The sequence below is a fragment of the Manis pentadactyla genome, chromosome 11 (genome assembly GCF_030020395.1).
Source record: "Manis pentadactyla isolate mManPen7 chromosome 11, mManPen7.hap1, whole genome shotgun sequence".
Taxonomy (NCBI): domain Eukaryota; kingdom Metazoa; phylum Chordata; class Mammalia; order Pholidota; family Manidae; genus Manis; species Manis pentadactyla.
In genome coordinates, this window is record NC_080029.1 from 93,151,656 (window position 1) to 93,172,557 (window position 20,902).

The window sequence follows — 20,902 nt, forward strand, 5'->3', positions numbered from 1 at the left end:
AGTATTCCATTGTGTATATGTACCACATCTTCTTTATCCATTCATCTATCGATGGACATTTAGGTTGCTTCCAATTCTTGGCTATTGTAAATAGTGCTGCAATAAACATAGGGGTGCATCTGTCTTTCTCAAACTTGATTGCTGCGTTCTTAGGGTAAATTCCTAGGAGTGGAATTCCTGGGTCAAATGGTAAGTCTGTTTTGAGCATTTTGATGTACCTCCATACTGCTTTCCACAATGGTTGAACTAACTTACATTCCCACCAGCAGTGTAGGAGGGTTCCCCTTTCTCCACAGCCTCGCCAACATTTGTTGTTGTTTGTCTTTTGGATGGCAGCCATCCTTACTGGTGTGAGGTGATATCTCATTGTAGTTTTAATTTGCATTTGTCTGATAATTAGTGATGTGGAGCATCTTTTCATGTGTCTGTTGGCCATCTGTATTTCTTTTTTGGAGAACTGTCTGTTCAGTTCCTCTGCCCGTTTTTTAATTGGGTTATTTATTTTTTGTTTGTTGGGGCGTGTGAGCTCTTTATATATTCTGGACGTCAAGCCTTTATCGGATGTGTCATTTTTAAGAGGTCTTTTATATTCTACAAATATTTTATCAGACATGTGATTGGCAAATATTCCTCGTAGTCTATGATTTATTTGTCTTTTTCATGTTCTTAAGGTTGTCTTTTGAAGTGCAAAAGTTTTGAATTTTGTTGATGTCCAGTTTATCAACATTTTAATGTACTGTGCTTTTGGTGTTTTATCTAATTAATCTCTGTCTAGCTCAAAGTATTGAGTATGTCTTCCTATTTTTTTTTCTAGAAATTTTATAGTGCTAACTTTCCCATTTGGTTTGCTGATCCATCTTGAGTTATTTTTTTTAATGAGGTGATGTAAGGGCTCAAGTTCATCTTTTTATAGTGATTATCCAATTGTCCCAGCACTGTTTGTTGAAAGGACTCTATTCCCCATTGAATTGCCTTGATACTACCTCAGTTTTCCTCTTCACTTTCTGTTAGATGCCTAGTCTCACCTAGAATCCAAATTTATCATTCATTCAATCATCCATCCATCCAGTTATTCATTCCACACCTGAGTATTTTGTGATAAGTGCTATTTTAATGACTCCCCAGACATTAGACATTTGTGATCCAAGACTCTCTCTGTCTTCATAGAGGTTAGAATTTGGTGGCAAAGGCAGCATTAGTGAAATAATTACCAAATATCTAACTGCATGTTCGATAAGTCAAGTGAAGGAAAAGTAATGCTTTGAAAACCTGTAATGGGGCCTGGACTAATTTAGAGGATCAAGAAGGTTTCCCTGAGGAAGTGAGAATTGAGTTGATATTTCAAAGTTAAGTAGGGGTCAACCAAATGAAGAAAGGAAATAGTATTTCAGGCAAGAGGAACAACATGTTAAGAACCTTAAGAGAGTGCATACTTGATACATTCAAGGACCTGAAAGAATGCCTGTGTGGCTGGAGCATAGATAGCAAAGGAATGAACAAAAGGGATGAATGGAATAGGAGGAAGCTGTAGAGGTAGGCAGAGACCAGATATAAGTTGTGTTAAGAATTTCGTTTTTTTTTTCAGTATATTTTATTTTATTTTTTTTGAGAGGGCATCTCTCATATTTATTGATCAAATGGTTGTTAACAAAAATAAAATTCTGTATAGGGGGCTCAATGCACAATCATTAATCAACCCCAAGCCTAATCTCAACAGTCTCCAATCTTCTGAAGCATAATGAACAAGTTCTTACATGGTGAATAAGTTCTTACATGGTGAACAGTGCAAGGGCAGCCATATCACAGAAACTTTCAGTTTTGATCACACATCATGAACTATAAACAATAAAGTCAGATATGATTATTCACTTGATTTTTATACTTGATTTATATGTGGATACCACATTTCTCTATTATTTTTAATAAGATGCTGAAGTGGTAGGTAGATACAACATAAAGGTAGAAAACATAATTTAGTGCTGTAAGAGGGCAAATGTAGATGATCAGGTCTGTGCCTCTAGACTAAGTATTAATCCAAGCTAGACAAGGGCAACAAAACATCCACGGATGCAGAAGATTTCTCTCAAAACAGGGGGGGTGAGGTTCTAAGCCTCACCTCTGTTGATCCCCAATTTCTCACCTGATGGCCCCCCTGCGACTGTGCCTGTCTTAGGTTGTTCCTCCCTTGAGGAATCTTACCCGTCTCTGGCTAACCAGCCGTCTTCTGGGGCCATACAGGAAAATGTAAAGTTGGTAAGTGAGAGAGAAGCAATATTGTTTGAAATGGTTAGCTTTTTACTTCTTTGCATGTTTATGCCCTGTGGCTTCTATGCCCAGCATTTGTCTTGAGGTATCTTTACCACTTGGAAGAATTATGATACTCGGTAATTTTCGATATGAGACACGAATTCTACTAAAGGGTTGTAATTAGGAAGGAAGAAGAAAAGCTATAGAAGTAGTGGACGGAAGCAAACATGGGAAGATTGATTATTTCTTTGACATAACTTCTTAAGAGTAACATAAGCATGTGTAGGTTTTAACAAACTACTAATTAAATTGCATACACACATTAACAGAATAGGAATACAGATACATAACAAAAGCAGACCTACAGTTACCATCCATATCCAGTGAAACCAAGAAAACCAGTTAGGTGACCTAGGCATTTGTGAAAACTTATGAATAATATGATGGATATTGTCTAACTGAATTTGAATAGTTTGAGAAAAATCAGACAAATTAAAACAACCCATTCCTGGGGACTGTTCACATCCCATATGTTCTTTTAACAGTAGATAGTCTATAGTCGCACGATTTTGGAGCACTGCAACTTGCACTTCTCCTAATTCTTGGTTGAGTTCCGACAGTATAGATCCAGTCAAATTTGTTGTTTTACTGTATGCACAGGCCAGCTTAGATATCTCCTTCTTCATTCCAATGGCAAGTCCAGGAACTGGTGGGATGAATGCAGCTACAACTGCAATAGCGCCAGGATCTTTGTTGAAGTTTTTTGATGATCATCTTCTGGTTAATGTTGGAAGTTCTTCTTCATATCGTATCTCAATTCGTTTTCTGGGTAGCCAAATTAGGCTTTGATCCTCTGTATAAACACAAACAAACCCTTTGCCCACACTTTGATATGACCTTTATACCATTGTGAAGAACCTATTGGAGACCACCACACAGGAACTGCTTTTTTTTAAGAGAAAGAAATATTATCAGAAAAACGATCATCCGACACCCTTTAAAAGATCAAAATTAAGGATATGTAAAGCATGCATTAATCGTTGATTTGCAGTTAATTTTATCCTATCAGGGAGTAATCCCCCCCCTTTTTTTGTTATCATTAATCTACAATTACATGAAGAATATTATGTTTACTAGGCTCTCCCCTACACCAAGTCCCCCCCACAAACCCCATTACAGTCACTGTCCATCAGCATAGCAAAATGTTGTAGAATCACTACTTGTCTTCTCTGTGTTGCACAGTCCTCCCCTTTCTCCCACCCCCCACATTATACATGCTAATCATAATACCCCCTTTCTTGTTCCCCGCCCTTCTCCTTCCCTACCCTCCCATTCGCCCCAGTCTCTTTCCCTTTGGTAACTGTTAGTCCCTTCTTGGGTTCTGTGATTCTGCTGCTGTTTTGTTCCTTCAGTTTTTCCTTTGTTCTTATACTGGTGTGAAGTGATATCTCATTGTGGTTTTAATTTGCATTTCTCTTGATAACTAGTGATGTAGAGCATCTTTTCATGTGTCTGTTGGCCATCTGAATTTCTTTTTTGGACATCTGTTCAGTTCCTCTGTCCATTTTTTTATTGGATTATATGCTTTTTGTTTGTTGAGGTGCGTGAGGTCTTTATATATTTTGGATGTCAAGCCTTTATCGGATCTGTCATTTACGAATATATTCTCCTATACTGTAGGGTACCTTTTTGTTCTATTGATGGTGTCCTTTGCTGTACAGAAGCTTTTCAGCTTGATATAGTCCCGCTTGTTCATTTTTGCTTTTGTTTTCCTTGCCCGGGGAGATACGTTCATGAAGAAGTCGCTCATGTTTATGTCCAAGAGATTTTTGCCTATGTTTTTTTCTAAGAGTTTTATGGTTTCATGACTTACATTCATGTCTTTGATCTATTTTGAATTTACTTTTGTGTATGGGGTAAGACAATGGTCCAGTTTCATTCTCCTACATGTAGCTGTCCAGTTTTGCCAGCACCATCTGTTGAAGAGACTGTCATTTCCCCATTGTATGTCCATATCTCCTTTATCGAATATTAATTGACCATATATGTTTGGGTCAATATCTGGAGTCTCTAATCTGTTCCACTGGTCTGTGGCTCTGTTCTTGTGCCAGTACCAAATTGTCTTGATTACTATGGCTTTGTAGTAGAGCTTGAAGTTGGGGAGTGAGATCCCCGCCCACTTTATTCTTCTTTCTCAGGATTGCTTTGGCTATTCGGGGTCTTTGGTATTTCCATATGAATTTTTGAACTAATTGTTCCAGTTTGTTGAAGAATGTTGCTGGTAATTTGATAGGGATTGCATCAAATCTGTATATTGCTTTGGGCAGGATGGCCATTTTGACTATATTAATTCTTACTAGCCACGAGCATGGGATGAGTTTGTATTTGTTAGTGTCCTCTTTAATTTCTCTTAAGAGTGTCTTATAGTTTTCAGGGTATAGGTCTTTCACTTCTTTGGTTAGGTTTATTCCTAGGTATTTTATTCTTTTTGTTGCAGTTGTGAATGAAATTATTTTCCTGATTTCTCTTTCTATTGGTTCATTGTTAGTGTATTGGAAAGCCACAGATTTCTGTGTGTTAGTTTTGTATTCTGCAACTTTCTGTATTGTGATATCAGTTCTAGTGGTTTTTGAGTGGAGACTTTAGGGTTTTTTATGTACAATATCATGTCGTCTGCAAATAGTGACAGTTTAACTTCTTCTTTACCAGTCTGGATTCCTTGTATTTCTTTGTTTTGTCTAATTGCCGTGGCTAGGACCTCCAGTACTATGTTAAATAACAGTGGAGAGAGTGGGCATCCCTGTCTTGTTCCCGATCTCAGAGGAAAAGCTTTCAACTTCTCGCTGTTCAGTATGATGTTAGCTGTGGGTTTATCATATATGGCCTTTATTATGTTGAGGTACTTGCCTTCTATACCCATTTTGCTGAGTGTTTTTATCATGAATGGATGTTGAATTTTGTCGAATGCTTTTTCAGCATCTATGGAGATGATCATGTGGTTTTTGTCCTTCTTTTTTGTTTATGTAGTGGATGATGTTGATGGATTTTCGAATGTTGTACCATCCTTGCATCCCTGGGATGAATTCCACTTCGGCGTGGTGTATGATCCTTTTGATATATTTTTGAATTCGGTTTGCTAATATTTTATTGAGTATTTTTGCATCAACATTCATCAGGGATATTGGTTTGAAATTTTCTTTTTTGGTGGGGTCTTTGCCTGGTTTTGTTATTAGGGTGATGTTGGCTTCATAGAATGAGTTTGGGAGTATTCCTTCCTCTTCTATTTTTTGGAAAAGTTTAAGGAGAACGGGTATTATGTCTTCTCTGTATGTCTGATAAAATTCCGAGGTAAATCCATCTGGCCTGGGGATTTTGTTCTTGGGTAGTTTTTTGATTAGTGCTTCAATTTCTTTGCTCGTAATTGGTTTGTTTAACTTTTGTGTTCCTTCCTTGGTCAGTCTTGGAAGGTTGTATTTTTCTAGGAAGTTGTCCATTTCTTCTAGGTTTTCCAGCTTGTTAACATATAGGTTTTCATAGTAGTCTTTAATAATTCTTTGTATTTCTGTGGAGTCTGTCGTGATTTTTCTGTTCTCTTTTCTGATTCTGTTGATGTGTGTTGATTCTCTTTTTCTCTTAATAAGTTTGGCTAGAGGCTTATCTATTATGTTAATTTTCTCAAAGATCCAGCTCTTGGTTTCATTGATTTTTTTCTGTTTTATTCTTCTCAATTTTATTTATTTCTTCTCTGATCTTTGTTATGTCCCTCCTTCTGCTGACTTTAGGCCTCATTTGTTCTTCTTTTTCCAGTTATGATAATTGTGATATTAGACCATTCATTTGGGATTGTTCTTCCTTCTTTAAATATGCCTGGATTGCTTTATACTTTCCTCTTAAGACTGCTTTTGCTGCGTCCCACCGAATTTGGGGCTTTGTGTTGTTGTCGTCATTTGTTTCCATATATTCCTTGATCTCTATTTTAATTTGTTCATTGATCCATTGATTATTTAGGGGCATGTTGTTAAGCCTCCATGTGTTTGTGAGCCTATTTGTTTTCTTTGTACAAGTTATTTCTAGTTTTATACCTTTGTGGTCTGAAAAGTTGGTTGGTAGAATTTCAATCTTTTTGAATTTACTGTGGCTCTTTTTGTGGCCTAGTATGTGGTCTATTCTGGAGAATGTTCCATGTGCACTTGAGAAGAGTGTGTATCCTGTTGCTTTTGGATATAGAGTTCTATAGATGTCTATTAGGTCCATCTGTTCTAGTGTGTTGTTCAGTGCCTCCGTGTCCTTACTTATTTTCTGTCCGGTGGATCTATCCTTTGGGGTGAGTGGCGTGATGAAGTCTCCTAAAATGAATGCGTTGCATTCTATTTCCTCCTTTAATTCTGTTAGTATTTGTTTCACATATGCTGGTGCTCCTGTGTTGGGTGCATATATATTTATAATGGTTAAATACTCTTGTTGGACTGATCCCTTTATCATTATGTAAGGCCCTTCTTTATCTCTTGTTACTTTCTTTGTTTTGAAGTCTATTTTGTCTGATACTAGTAATGCAACCCCTGCTTTCTTCTCTCTGTTGTTTGCATGAAATATGTTTTTCCATCCCTTGAGTTTTAGTCTGTGCATGTCTTTGGGTTTCAGGTGAGTTTCTTGTAAGCAGCATATAGATGCGTCTTGCTTTTTTTATCCATTCTCTTACTCTGTGTCTTTTGATTTTTGCATTCAGTCCATTTACATTTAGGCTGACTATTGAAAGGTATGTACTTATTGCCATAGCAGGCTTTAGATTCGTGATTACCAAAGGTTCAAGGTTAGCTTCTTTAGTATCTTACTGACTAACTGAGCTTGCTTATTGAACTGTTATATACACTGTCTGGAGATTGTTTTCTTCTCTCCCTTCTTATTCCCCCTCGTCCATTCTTTATAGGTTGGTTGTTTTATTCTGTGCTCTTTCGTGTTTCCTTTAACTGCTTTTTGTGGATAGTTGATTTTATTTTTTGCCTTTAGTTAGTATGTGGTTGGTCTGCTTTCTTTGCTGTGATTGTATTTTCTCTGGTGACATCTGTTTAGTCTTAGGAGTGCTCCCATCTAGAATAGTCCCTCTAAAATACCCTGTAGAGGTGGTTTGTGGGAGGCAAATTCCCTCAACTTTTGCTTGTTTGGGAATTGTTTAATCCCTTCTTTATATTTAAATGATAATCGTGCTGGATACAGTATTCTTGGTTTAAGGTCCTTCTGTTTCATTGCATTAAGTATATCATGCCATTCTCTTCTGGCCTGTAATGTTTCTGTTGAGAAGTCTGATGATAGCCTGATTGATTTTCGTTTGTAGGTGACCTTTTTCTTCTCTCTAGCTGCCTTTAAAACTCTGTCCTTGTCCTTGATCTTTGCCATTTTAATTATTATGTGTCTTGGTGTTGTCCTCCTTGGGTCCTTTCTGTTGGGAGTTCTGTGTACTTCCGTGGTCTGATCGATTATTTCCTCCCCCAGTTTGGGGAAGTTTTCAGGAATTGTTTCTTCAAAGACACTTTCTATCCCTTTTTCTCTCTCTTCTTCTTCTGGTACCCCTATAATGCTGATATTGTTCCTTTTGGATTGGTCACACAATTCTCTTAATATTGTTTCATTACTTGAGATCCTTTTATCTCTGTCTGTGTCGGCTTCTATGCGTTCCTGTTCTTTTCCATCTCTCATTCCATCAATGGCCTCTTGCATCTTATCCATTCTGCTTATAAATGCTTCCAAAGATTGACTTCTGTAATCTCCCTCCGGACGTCATCCCTATCTCTTGTATATTTCTCTGCATCTCCGTCAGCATGTTTATGTTTTTTATTTTGAATTCTTTTCAGGGATACTGGTTAGGTCTATCTCCTTCTCAGGGGTTGACTCTGTGATCTTTGTTTACCTCAAATTCTGCCTTTTCATGGTGATAGAGATAGTTTGCGGAGCTGGCACAAGTGACGGCTGGGAGAATGTCCCTTCTTGTTGGTTTGTGGCCCTCCTTTCCTGGGATAACAGCGACCTCTGTGGCTTGTGCTGGGCAGCTGCACACAGATGGGGCTTCTGATTCTTGCCCGGCTGCTATGGAGTTTATTTCTGCTGTTGCTCTGGGCATGGCCTGCCTCGGGCTGCTGCTCCAATATGGCCGAGTCACGTCGGAGGGGAAATGGCCGGGAGGCTGTTTCTCTCCGTGAGGGGCCACTGAGCTGCCCTGCTATCCAGGGAGTTAGGGTGCCTGGAGTTTCCTGGGATTCCCTGCTGCTCGGTCGTGTCCCGGGACGCTTCCGTCCAGCTGTGGGGTCCCTGTCCCTTTAAGACTTTCAAAAAGCCCTCGCTTTTCTTTGTACCTGGGGCGCCAGCTGCGGGGACCCGCTCACAGGGCTTACTGTCCTGTTTCCCTAGTTTCCAGTATCCCACGCACGCACTGTGTGTCTGTGCTCTGGTGCGGATGGCTAGGGCTGGGTGTTTAGCAGTCCTGGGCTCCCTCTCCCTCCCCGCTCCAACTCCTCTCCTCCCGCTGGGAGCTGGGGTGAGGGGTGCTCGGATCCCGCTGGGCCGTGGCTTGTATCTTACCCCCTTCTCGAGGTGCTGGGTTCTCGCAGGTGTGGATGTAGTCTGGCTGTTGTCCTGGGTCTTCTGGTCTCTCTTTTAGGAAGAGTTGTCTTTGTTGTATTTTCAAAAATATATGTGGTTTTGGGAGGAAATTTCCGCAGCTCTACTCTTGCCGCCATCTTGGCTCCCCTTCAAGAATTTTGGTTTTTATCCTAAAGTAAATAGAAGCCATTGACTTGTTTTAAACTGGTTCTTCCTGTATGAGATTTTTTCTGTATGAGTGAGGAATAGGAAATGACTGCTAGGGGGAAATGGGAAAAATCGGGAAGTGGGGGAAAGTGAATAATAGAACTAACCTTTTACGAATGATATTTTCTTGGTCTGTGATATAAGCCACCTCTTCTATTCCAACCCCACCAAGTAGGTGGTATGAATCCTGATATAAAATAATGAACAAAATCTCAGAGTCTAAGAAATTCCAAGAAATACTAAATACTGTTTCTGCTGAAACCAACTCCCGACCTCCATGCCCGTGCCCTGTCTTTCCTGGCTACAGAAAAGCTTGTCCTTTTCTGAGGGAAAAAATAAACTAGTGTCAGATACTGGGAAGAGGAGTCAATATGCTATATGATGGCAACTAGCATGGACAGAACAATTCAAACATGATGAAAATGAAAAAAAAATGACATGGCAACTAGACAAGCACTACCACAAAAGAACAAAAGAATCTAGAGTGTGAAGACAAATCTAAATGAAAAAACATAACTCAAGGAAAGGAAGGAAATTATCCTGGGTTTCTTTAGATTGTAGACCTGCAATGTTCAGTATGGAAGCGACTAGCCATATGTGATTGTTTACATTTAAATTAATTAAAATAGAAAATTCAGTTCTCAGTTAAACAGTAGGCATATTTTAAGTTCTTAATAGCGACACATGACTAGTGGATACCATATTGGACGGTGCATACATATAACATGTTTGTAATCTCTGAAATTTCTTTTAGACAGGGCTAGGGAGCAAGTTAATAAATAACAACATTAATCTGGTGAAATAAGACTCAAAGATAATATTCTAAAGCAACAGAATGAGATGAAAAAGGAGATTGTAGAACTATGGAAATAAATTGAAGATAGGTGAAACTAATAAATTAGACAAAACCAAGGAACACAATAGACATTGCTGAAAATTAAATTACCAATATTAAAGGAAATATTTAAGGTCATCTCAAAGCAGATGAAATAAAGCTTTAAGAGACAAGCCAATAGAAAAGGAAAGACAAAGATGACCTAACAAATGGAACTGAAAATACTATGCAGAGAATTTTTCTGAAAAGATGGATTTGAGTTGGCAAATTGAATGTGTATACTTTATCCTAGGAAAAATTGGAAACTAAAGGATAAAGAATTCTTCCAGCACACAAAAAACTATATTTAAGGGGAAAAGCCAGGATTGCCTCAATTTTTTACAGCAATGTATCATGTAATGTCTATAAAGTTTTGAGGGAATTGTGGCCCTGGAATACTTACCCAGCCCAAGATACTATTCTAATGTAAAGGCAGCAGGTAGGTATTCTTACATGTGAAAAATCTCAAGAAATTCAAGACCTACCAGTTCGCTTGCAAAAAAACTACTTGGTAGCAAATGTTAGCCAGTTAATAGTAAATCCAAATTAAGATTTCAGGAATCGAGAAGCTGGACAAAAGAATTGGTGATGAGCATTGAATCCATTTAAATGCATAATATTAAACAGCTGTATGAATTATGATTACAGAACTGGATGTGAATGTTATCAACCTGCATAAAATACAAATAATAATATAAGAAAATATAGACCTGGAAATCAGGGAGATTGGAGGAAGGGTAAGAATAATATTCTTATCAATAGAAAATGTCTAAAATTAAGACATAGTTGAAAAATGAAAAAGCGTAATGACTACAACTGCTTTATGTTTTATTCTTTTTCCTTTTTAGGAGGTATCTCTTGCAAAGAAACATTCAAAGTTCAAAAATTCCTTCAGTTTATTTTTCTTTTACTAATTTGAAGTATGGTTAATTTAATACTATTAAAAATGGCATATATAACATGGTCTTATTTTTTCTAAATTTCCTCTGTCATTCTATCTATATAAGTACATATAAAGATATCTATAATGGTCACTTAGTATTTTAATGATAATTTTGGTTAATTTCGGATTGGGGTGATTTTTAAAAACTTGCTTTTGTATATTTCTGTGTTGTTTGGGTTCTTTATAACAATGGAGAGTTTTACTTTTATAAATAAAAGCAGCAAGTAGGTATTTTTACATGTGAAAAAACTCAAGATAATTCAAGACCTGTCAGTTCATTTATAACTAATAAAATTTAAAGTTCTAAAATTTATTTAGAAAAATAAAATTTATATACACTATAAATGATTATGCCAAGATGTTAACAGTCGTTAACTCTGGGTAGGAGAAGGAGCGTGTGTGATTGTAAATTTTTTCTTTCCTTTTCTTACCCCGCTTCCCTCCCTTCCTCTCTCCCTTCCCTTCCCCTTCTCTCCCTTCCTCTGTACCCTTTCCCTTTCCCTTCCCTTGCCTTCTTTTCCCTTATTTTTTCTTCTCTTTCTTCTTTTTTAAAAAATTCTTCTGTTTATTTCAAAGTTTAGAATAAAAAGGAAGAAAACAAACATGCCTGAGTATTTCAGAATAGACTCAGCCAGATTTGGAAATGATTGGAGTGATATATGGCATAGGAACATAACTTATCCAAATCTGAAAAGCAATCATTTAGGATTTGGTAATTCAGTTGTGGAAAGGATAATCCTTAGAAGTAGTAATATTAATGTGGGGATTCAAATACATGTATTATCATGGTGTATTTATGGTACAAAATATTTTAAAAACTATCACTTGTACCCGGGCTAGTTACCTTATGAAAATTGTGCTGAGAATCATTTGTAGAAGTATACTTAGGAGGCAAAGTGATAATGGTATTGATACTGTTTTTCGTAGTAAGAAATTGAGTTATGTGTGAAATAAAGAGTAGATTTCTCATTTCCTGAGGATTTCATGAACTAAAGTCATAATAAACAGTAATCTTTTCCCTCTGTGTTATGAAAAAACTAGTTTGCTAGTTGCAAAAATCTGCAAACTGTTAAAGTAAATGTGACTTAATATTGTTAGATTGAAAATTAGAAACAATTTAGTGACAGTATGAAGTTTCTAGATTTGACTTTCCTGAATGGAAGGGTGGATAAATTATGGGCTAAGAAAAGACTGAATATAATATAGATGGAGATAGTTTAATGACATAATGACATAGAAAATATTACTACTTTTCACTAGTTTTTGTCTCTCCGCCATCACCAACTATCTTCCAGACTCATCAACGTAAAGAAGATGGAGTTTATGTTTTTCATCCCCATAGTCAGCCAGTCAGTTGTCTTTACTTCTCACCCGCCAATCCGGCTCACATACTGTCACTGAGCTATGATGGCACATTACGTTGTGGGGATTTTTCCAGATCTGTTTTTGAAGAGGTAAATATTAATATGCTTACATGTTAACCTCAGATGATATTCTGGATCCTTTATGAAATGCCACATGAATGGTTGTTATACCATCAGATTGAGTGAGATGGTATAGAATAGGGACTTTAGAATTACTCTAAATTCAAATCCCATACCATCTGTTACTAATGTGATCTTGGCAAGTTAATTAACCTCTTTATGCCTCAATTTCCTTAGTTGTGAAATGGAATAGTATGTACCTTATAGAGTTGTCACGAGGATTAAATGAGTTAATGCAAATAAAGCACTTAGGACAGAGCCTGGCACATAGTGTTTGCTCTTATTTTTATTTTATATTTTTGCAAAGAGCTTTTAAATAAAATGATTTGCTCTGTTTTTAGGCATAAGACTTATACTTCTTTTTCATTCAGGAAAAAATATTGGAATGTTATTATACTTTTGTTCATCATTCCCAGCTTTTGCAGATGTGAGTTTTATGGGGATAAATCTTAGATGTGACAAAACAGGAAATTCATCACATAATAGTACAGTATTATTTTATACCTAAAACTTTTGGCCTGTATAATAACACAGAAACTACAAAATTTGTTTTTCTCTAGTCTTCTAGGCTATGTAGTGACATTACTGAGTTGAAGGGTGTAAGCATTAAATATTTTGATAGATGTATGCTTATTAGCTGTCAAAAATTTCTATCTTGTCACTTCCACCAACAGTAGGTGGGCATTCAGCCATATTTCTTGGACTTTGTTGGCAAAGTTACTTGGCATATTAAGGTATTTCCTCTTGGTAGAATTCAGATTCAGTCCATTTAGTCAGTTTCACCTACTAAATCTACAACTGATATTGGATTTAAGAGATTTGGGATGTAGCCCTGACGTGGTGATGGGCAGTTTGATTGTAGGAGAGTCTCACAGCTGATCAGTGCCTTAGTTTCTATTCCTGTAAAAGGGAATGGTTATTTTGCCCTGTGCTTCCTGGGGATGATGGGAGGATAAATGAAGTTATTGAGGTAAACTGTTTTATAATTCTACCAATGAATTTATGCATTAACTTTCTTTAAAAGAAGTGTGTTATGTAAGTTGACTGTTACTTATGTCTTTAGGTATATAGAGATGAAAGAAGTAGCTTTTCCTCCTTTGACTTCTTGGCGGGAGATGCCTCCACTTTAATAGTGGGTCACTGGGATGGAAGGATGTCACTGGTGGATAGACGGACACCTGGAACTTCTTATGAGAAACTTATCAATTCTTCTTTGAGAAAAATAAGAACTGTTCATGTTCACCCAGTGCATAGACAGTATTTCGTCACTGCAGGATTGAGGTATGTTCTTCATAAAGTTTTATGATTTAGGCTTTTTAATGTTAGGAATAATATTTTAGTTTGGTTGTCAAGGACATTTGTGATACCCACAAGCCTAGTAATTTTCCTTTTCATATCGTTTGAAGTTTGTCTTTTGAGTCTAGTTTTCTTTTTAATGAGAGATTCTTTTGAATTTAATAAATAGTGAAAATATTGAAGCAAATACACATTTTTTAGAGAGATTGGAAAACCAACTAGAGTCTTGTCTTTCTATACCCACTGGTTACATATATGAACTGTAGTTTTGGAATTTCTCTAATGTTTTTTGTTTGTACGAATGTTTGTAAAATTAATACAGAAGATGAAAGGATTCTATCTTAACTGTTGAATGTAGTAAGTATTCGAGTATTTAATTTATGTTTAGCCCTATCTAGAAACTCACTATTTGTACTGTGGCAACACTGAGAATTATTCTGTCTATTACAGGGATATTCATATTTATGATGCAAGGCACCTGAATCCCAGGGGAAGACAGCCTTTGATCTCTTTGACGGAACACACCAAGAGCATTGCTTCTGCTTATTTTTCACCTCTTACTGGTAACAGAATAGTGACCACGTGTGCTGATTGTAAGCTGAGGTAAATTAGGAAGACAGAAATATGTTTTAAGGAATCTAAAGAGTCATATCTACTGTGTTAGTAAACAGTAGCTTTGTTTACTGCTGCTTCCTATTAAATTGCTAATTTTATTGTTTTGTAGCCAAATCTAGGTTCCTGAAGTACAATGACCTGTACTTAGTGGCTTTTCAGCAGCTTTTGTGTCTGGAAATTTCCTTGAGATAGGCAAGGAAGGTCTGTAGCTACCCTGGGGAGTCCAAGTTAGGCTTCCCTTCAACCCTGAAAAATCCCAGAAATCCCAATGATACCATACTGTGATTATTTCAGAAAGGAGATACTTTTAGCACAGGGAGAAGCTCTTAACTTTGAGGCCAGTAGAGTCTACCTTACAAGTGAAGGGCTGAATGGAAGTTGTAGAGCCTCAGGCCATGGGCAGGCATAAAAGATAGCAAAAATTTGGCTTCTATATAAACTACTGAATATAGATTTATTTATGGTTTTAGCTTTGGTATTTTCTATAGCTACTTCCTAAAATTGAATCTAAAAATGCATTATAAACCAGTTGAGCCAAAAATACAAAGTAATGCCAATACAAAAGATGTATAGAATGTTAGTGCAGCCACAAAGGAATATGATTTTGTTCTCTTCTAGAATCCCTGATTTTGCTTAACATTGCAAGCATTTCTCACTGTATGAGAGTTTTACCTTTAATAATTTTGGAATTCATTCATTATTCATTCAACAAGTATCCGTTGAATGTATACTGTGGGCCAGGCTCTAGAAAGGCACCTAATTTCTGTTTCGACCCATCTCTTGGGAAGAGCCTGGTCTGCATTGTGTGACAGATGATCAGTTAGTTTCTAGTAAAGTCTGTGTGCATCAAGAGATTAGGTGCCAGGCAGTGGCAGCACAGTGTCCGCTTCCTACCCATATAGTTTCCTTTGTCTCAGGAGCTACCTGTTTGTCCCATTCCTGTTCATTTGTACTGCAGTGTTTACCCCTGTTACATTAGCTATTAGTGATTTGGCTTTCTAGTAATCTTATTAGGCAATAAGCTCTAGTGTCAAGCAACTGTATTGGATTAGTTTGGCACAAAGAGAGGGTAGGTAGTGGTGATACAATTAGTTTCTTTCTGTCAGGGTACCTAGTGGAAGCTCCTGGACTCCAGCTGCCCTACAAGAATTCCTCCTTTTGGTTGCTAGCTGGTCACCAGTGCCTGGAAGTAACACTATCAATCCCTCAACTGATGAATCCTATGGAAAAATTGCTCTTGATAAATGCACTTTTAGGTTATTTGTATGTGTTCAGACCATCTCTGTTATGTATGATGTATATTACTATGGATCCAAATACAGTTTTAGAGTCCAGATTGTCACTTTAGAATGTGCATATTAATATGAATGATACTTTGATTTAAAAAAGTGTACATTTTAAGTTTGGAGTAATAGTGTTTAAATAAATTATTTCTAAACTGAATTATAAGCACTGAATTTTATAATCCCTGTAACTTTTGTTAAATATATTAGGTGAAGTTTGTTAGAGCCTGATCTTATATATTTTAAAATAACAATCATATTCATATTATGAATCAAGGAAAAGTTTTTTAAATCACGGATGTTATTTCAGAAAAATTTCAAGAACAGCAAGAATGTTACCTTATTATTGGCCTTTATTTTGCAGGATCTTTGACAGCAGCTGTATAGCCTCTCAGATTCCTCTCCTCACCACCATCAGGTAGGTTTCCATATGCTAAATAATATAGAACCTGGATTACTATGAGCTATTGGTTGGAGTGCATACATTAGACATCTGGTTGTCACAGTGATGTAACAGGTCTGATTTTTGTATTATATTGTTTAAATGTTCCAGTTTGTTAGTTCCTACACTATCCAGAAGGGTTCTTGCTTCTAAGTTTCCTGGAACTGTAAAGAGGTTCAATCTCTTTTAGTTAGTAGTTGTTCTCTGCAGCTATGCAGTTATTTTTGGTTAAGATGAATGACTGTTGCAACCTGAATTACTCATGTTATCTTATTAAAGAAGAACGTAACTACTCATTTGCTGATGAGGCTAGCTGAAGCTCCGTTTTTTTGTGACTGTTTGTTCTGGGCTTAGAGGGCTTCCCCACTTTCCCACTTTCCTTGGTTACCGTCTTTTTGCATCTGCTACTTTTAATGTATGTATTTTACATCCAACATTACTCAATATCTTCTTCCTAGACATCCTTCTTTACCAGTATTCATGATGTTGGGGATAGGATGTGCAAAATATGTTGCTTCATAAGTTTTATAGTCTTTAGAGGCTATATTGAAGTATGTTTGTTTCCTTTTTCACTAAATTTCCCCTTTTCACTTTCTGTCTCAAGCTTTATTCTAGTTTATTGGTTTCTAGTATGGATTTTAAAAAATTATCTAAGGTGATGATTCTGGGGTAAGAATTTTCATTTCAGGTAGGTCACTGAGTGGCAGTGGGAAATGTTCTCCATAGTCCATACTTGACTACAAAAGAATTGTTAATGGTACTAAGGTACAGAAATAAAAGGGCAGTGCTTTTCTTTCTGCTTTGGAAAGTTATAAAAAGCCCCAAATGTATTTAAAAAATTATTTTATTTTCAGTTGTGATTATAAAAACATAACATTAAATTCACCATCTCAAGTATTTTTAAGTGTATAGTTCAATAATGCTAGGTATATTCACATTGCTGTGCAACAGATTTCTAGAACTTTTTCATCTTGCAAAACTGAAACTCTGTGGTCTTTGAACATTAATTACTCCTTCCCCCTCCCCATAGACATTGGCAAACCATCTTTCTAATTTCCATTTCTATGATTTTGATTAAGTACTTCCTATGAGTAGGATCATGCAGTATTTGTCATTTTGTGACTGACTTACTTCACTTAGCATAATGTCCTTGATGTTCAAGCATATGGTAGGATCTCCTTTTTTAAAAATTATTATTATTATCAAATGTACATCACAGTGGTTCAACAGTTCTCCTCCCCACCCCCCTGCTGCAGCCCACTCCCCTCCCCTCCCCTGTGATAACCACCAGTCATTTCTCAGTGTCTATGAGTCTAATGCTGTTTTGTTCCTTATGTTTTGTTTTGTTTTTATATTCCACGGATAAGTGAAATCATATGGTATTTGTCTTTTACTGCCTGGCTTATTTCACTGAGCATAATACCCTTTAGCCCCATCCATGTTGCTGCAAATGGAAGGATTTCTTTTCTTTTTTATGGCTGAACAATATTCCATTGTGTATATGTACAACATCCTTATCCATTCATCTACTGATGGACACTTAGGTTGCTTTCATATCTTGGCTATTGCAAACAGTGTGGTGATAAACTTGGAGGTGCATATGTCTTTTTGAATCATGGATTTTGTTTTCTTTGGGTAAATTCCTAGGAGTGGGATTACTGGTTCAAATGGTATTTCTCTTTTTAGTTTTTTTGAGGAATCTCCATACTGCTTAACACAGCGGTTGCACCAATTTGCAGTCCCACCAACAGTGTAGGAGGGTTCCCATTTCTCTACATCCTCATCAGCGTTTGTTGTTTTTTGTCTTTTGGATAGTGGCTATTCTAACTGGTGTGAGATGATATCTCATTTTAGTTTTAATTTGTCTTGCATTTCCCTGATAATTAGTGATGTAGAGTATCTTTTCATGTACCTGTTGGCCATCTTTATTTCTTCTTTGGAGAAGTGTCTGCTCAGGTCCTTTGCCCATTTTTTGATTGGGTTATTTGTTTTTTGGGTGTTCATGTGTATGAGTTCTTCATATTTTTTCAATGTTAACCCCTTACCAGATGAGTCATTTACAAATATATTCTTCCATACTGTAAGATGCCTTTTTATTCTGCTGATGGTGTCCTGTGCTGTACAAAAGCTTTTTAGTTTGATGTAGTCCCACTTGTTCATTTTTGCTTTTGTTTCCCTTGCCCGAGGAGATGCGTTCAGGAAAAAGTTGCTCATGTTAATATTCAAGAGATTTTTGCCTGTATTTTCTTTTATGAGTTTTATGGTTTCATGACTTACATTCAGGTCTTTGATCCATTTCGAGTTTACTTTTGTGTATGGGGTTAGACAATAATCCAGTTTCATTCTCTTACATGTAGCTGTCCAATTTTGCCAACACCAGCTGTTGAAGAGGCTGTCATTTCCCCCATTGTATATCCATGGCTCCTTTATTGTATACTAATTGACCGTATATGTGTGGGTTTATATCTGGATTCTGTTCTGTTTCACTGGTCTATGGGTCTGTTCTTGTGCCAGCATCAAATTTTTTTGATTACTGTAGCTTTGTAGTAGAGCTCGAAATTGGGGAACATGATCCTCCAGCTTTAGTCTTCCTTCTCAGGATTGCTTTGGCTATTCAGGGTCTTTTGTGGTTCCATATGAATTTTGGAACTATTTGTTCTAGTTCATTGAAGAATGCTGTAGGTATTTTGATAGGGATTGCATTGAATCTGTAGATTGCTTTAGGCATGATGGCCATTTTGACAATGTTCTCTATCTGTGAGCATAGGATAGATTTCTATTTATTGTCATCTTTAATTTCTCTCATGAGTGTTTTGTAGTTTTCAGGGTATAGGTCTTTCACTACCTTTGTGAGGTTTATTCCTAAATATTTTATTCTTTTAATACAATTGAAAATAGAGTTGTTTTCCTGATTTCTCTTTCTGCTAGTTCATTGTTAGTGTATAGGAATGCAACAGATTTCTGTGTGTTAATTTTGTATCCTGCAACTTTGCTGAATTCAGATATTAGATGTAGTAGTTTTAGGGTGGATTCTGTAGGGTTTTTTATGTACAATATTATGTCATCTGCAAACAGGGACAGTCTAACTTCTTTCTTGCCAATCTGGATGCCTTTTATTTCTTTGTGTTGTCTGATTGCAGTGGCTAGGACCTCCAGAACTATGTTGAATAAAAGTGGGGAGAGTGGGCCTCCTTTTCTTGTTCCCGAAATCAAAGGAAAAGCTTTCAGCTTCTCGCTGTTAAGTATAATGTTGGCTATGGTTTTGTCATATATGGCCTTTATTATGTTGAGGTACTTGACCTCTATACCCATTTTTGTTGAGAGTTTTTATCATAAATGGATGTTGAATTTTGTCAAATGCTTTTTCAGCATCTATGGAAATGATCATGTAGTTTTTGTCCGTCTTTTTGTGGATGTGGTGGATGATGTTGATGGATTTTTGAATATTGTACCATCCTTGTGTCCCTGCAATAAATCCTACTTGATCATGATGTATGATCTTTTTGATATATTTTTGAATTCGGTTTGCTAATATTTTGTTGAGTATTTTTGCATCTATGTTCATCAGGAATATTGGTCTGTAATTTTCTTTTTTTGTGGTTTCTTTGCCTGGTTTTGGTATTAGAGTGATGCTGGCCTTGTAGAAAGAGTATTTGGGAGTATTCCCTCCTCTTCTACTATTTTGAAAACTTAAAGGGGATGGGAATTAGTTCTTCACTAAATTCAGCAGTGAAACCATCTGGTCCAGGGGTTTTGTTCTTAGGTAGTTTTTCATTACCAATCCAATTTACTTGCTGGTAATTGGTCTATTCAGATTTTGTGTTTCTTCTTGGGTCAGCCTTGGAAGGTTGTATTTTTCTAGAAAGTCGTCCATTTCTTCTAGGTTATCCAGTTTGTTAGCATATATTTTCTCATAGTATTCTCTAATAGCTCTTTGTGTTTCTGTGGTGTCCATAGTGATTTTTCCTTTCTCATTTCTGATTCTGTTTATGTGTGTAGACTCTCTTTTTCTTGATAAGTCTGGCTAGGGGTTTATCTATTTTGTTTATTTTCTCGAAGAACCAGCTCCTGCTTTCATTGACTCTTTCTATTATTTTGTTTTTCTTGATTTTACTTATATCTGCTCTAATCTTTATTATATCCCTTCTTCTACTGCCTTTGGGCCTCATTTGTTCTTTTTTTTCTAGTTTCGTTAATTGTGAGTTTAGACTGTGTATATGGGATTGTTCTTCTTTCCTGAGGTAGGCCTTTACTGCAGTATACTTTGCTCTTACCATGGCTTTTGCTGTGTTGAATTATTGTCATTTGTCTCCATATATTGTTTGGTCTCTGTTTTTATTTGGTCGTTGATCCATTGATTATTTAAGAGCATGTTATTAAGCCTCCATGTGTTTGTGGGCTTTTTCATTTTCTTTGTGTAATTTATTTCTAGTTTCATATCTTTGAGGTCTGTGAAGCTGGTTGGTACAATTTCAATCTTTTTGAATTTACTGAGGCTCTTTTTTTGGCCTGGTGTATGATCTATTCTTAAAAATGTTCCATGTGCACTTGAGAAGAATGTGTATCTGTAGATGTGTTTAGTTAGGTCCATCTGTTCTAATACATTGTTCAGTGCCTCTGTCTCCTTACTTATTTTCTGTCTGGTTTATCCATCCTTTGGAGTGAGTGGTGTGTTGAAGTCTCCTAAAATGAATGCACTGCATTCTATTTCCCCCTTTAATTCTGTTAGTATTTGTTTCACATATGTAGGTGCTCCTGTGTTGGGTGCATAGATATTTATAATGGTTATATCCTCTTTTAGGACTAACCCCTTTATCATTATGTAATGTCCTTCTTTGTCTCTTGTCACTTTCATTGTTTGAGGTCTATTTTGTCTGATACAAGTACTGCAGTGCCTGCTTTTTTCTTCCTATTAGT

At 36.6% G+C, this 20,902-nt stretch overlaps 1 protein-coding gene across 2 annotated transcripts in view; it reads left to right on the forward strand.

The window, feature by feature from the left end:
• Positions 1 to 20,902, forward strand: part of WDR76 (WD repeat domain 76) — a 103,722-nt gene that overhangs the window by 73,633 nt on the left and 9,187 nt on the right. For both annotated transcript variants that reach the window (XM_057488768.1, XM_057488767.1), the window contains 4 exons: positions 12,161 to 12,319; positions 13,413 to 13,630; positions 14,096 to 14,248; positions 15,908 to 15,961. In XM_057488768.1, coding sequence (XP_057344751.1) covers positions 12,161 to 12,319; positions 13,413 to 13,630; positions 14,096 to 14,248; positions 15,908 to 15,961 — 584 coding nt within the window. The remainder of the gene's footprint in view (positions 1 to 12,160; positions 12,320 to 13,412; positions 13,631 to 14,095; positions 14,249 to 15,907; positions 15,962 to 20,902) is intronic.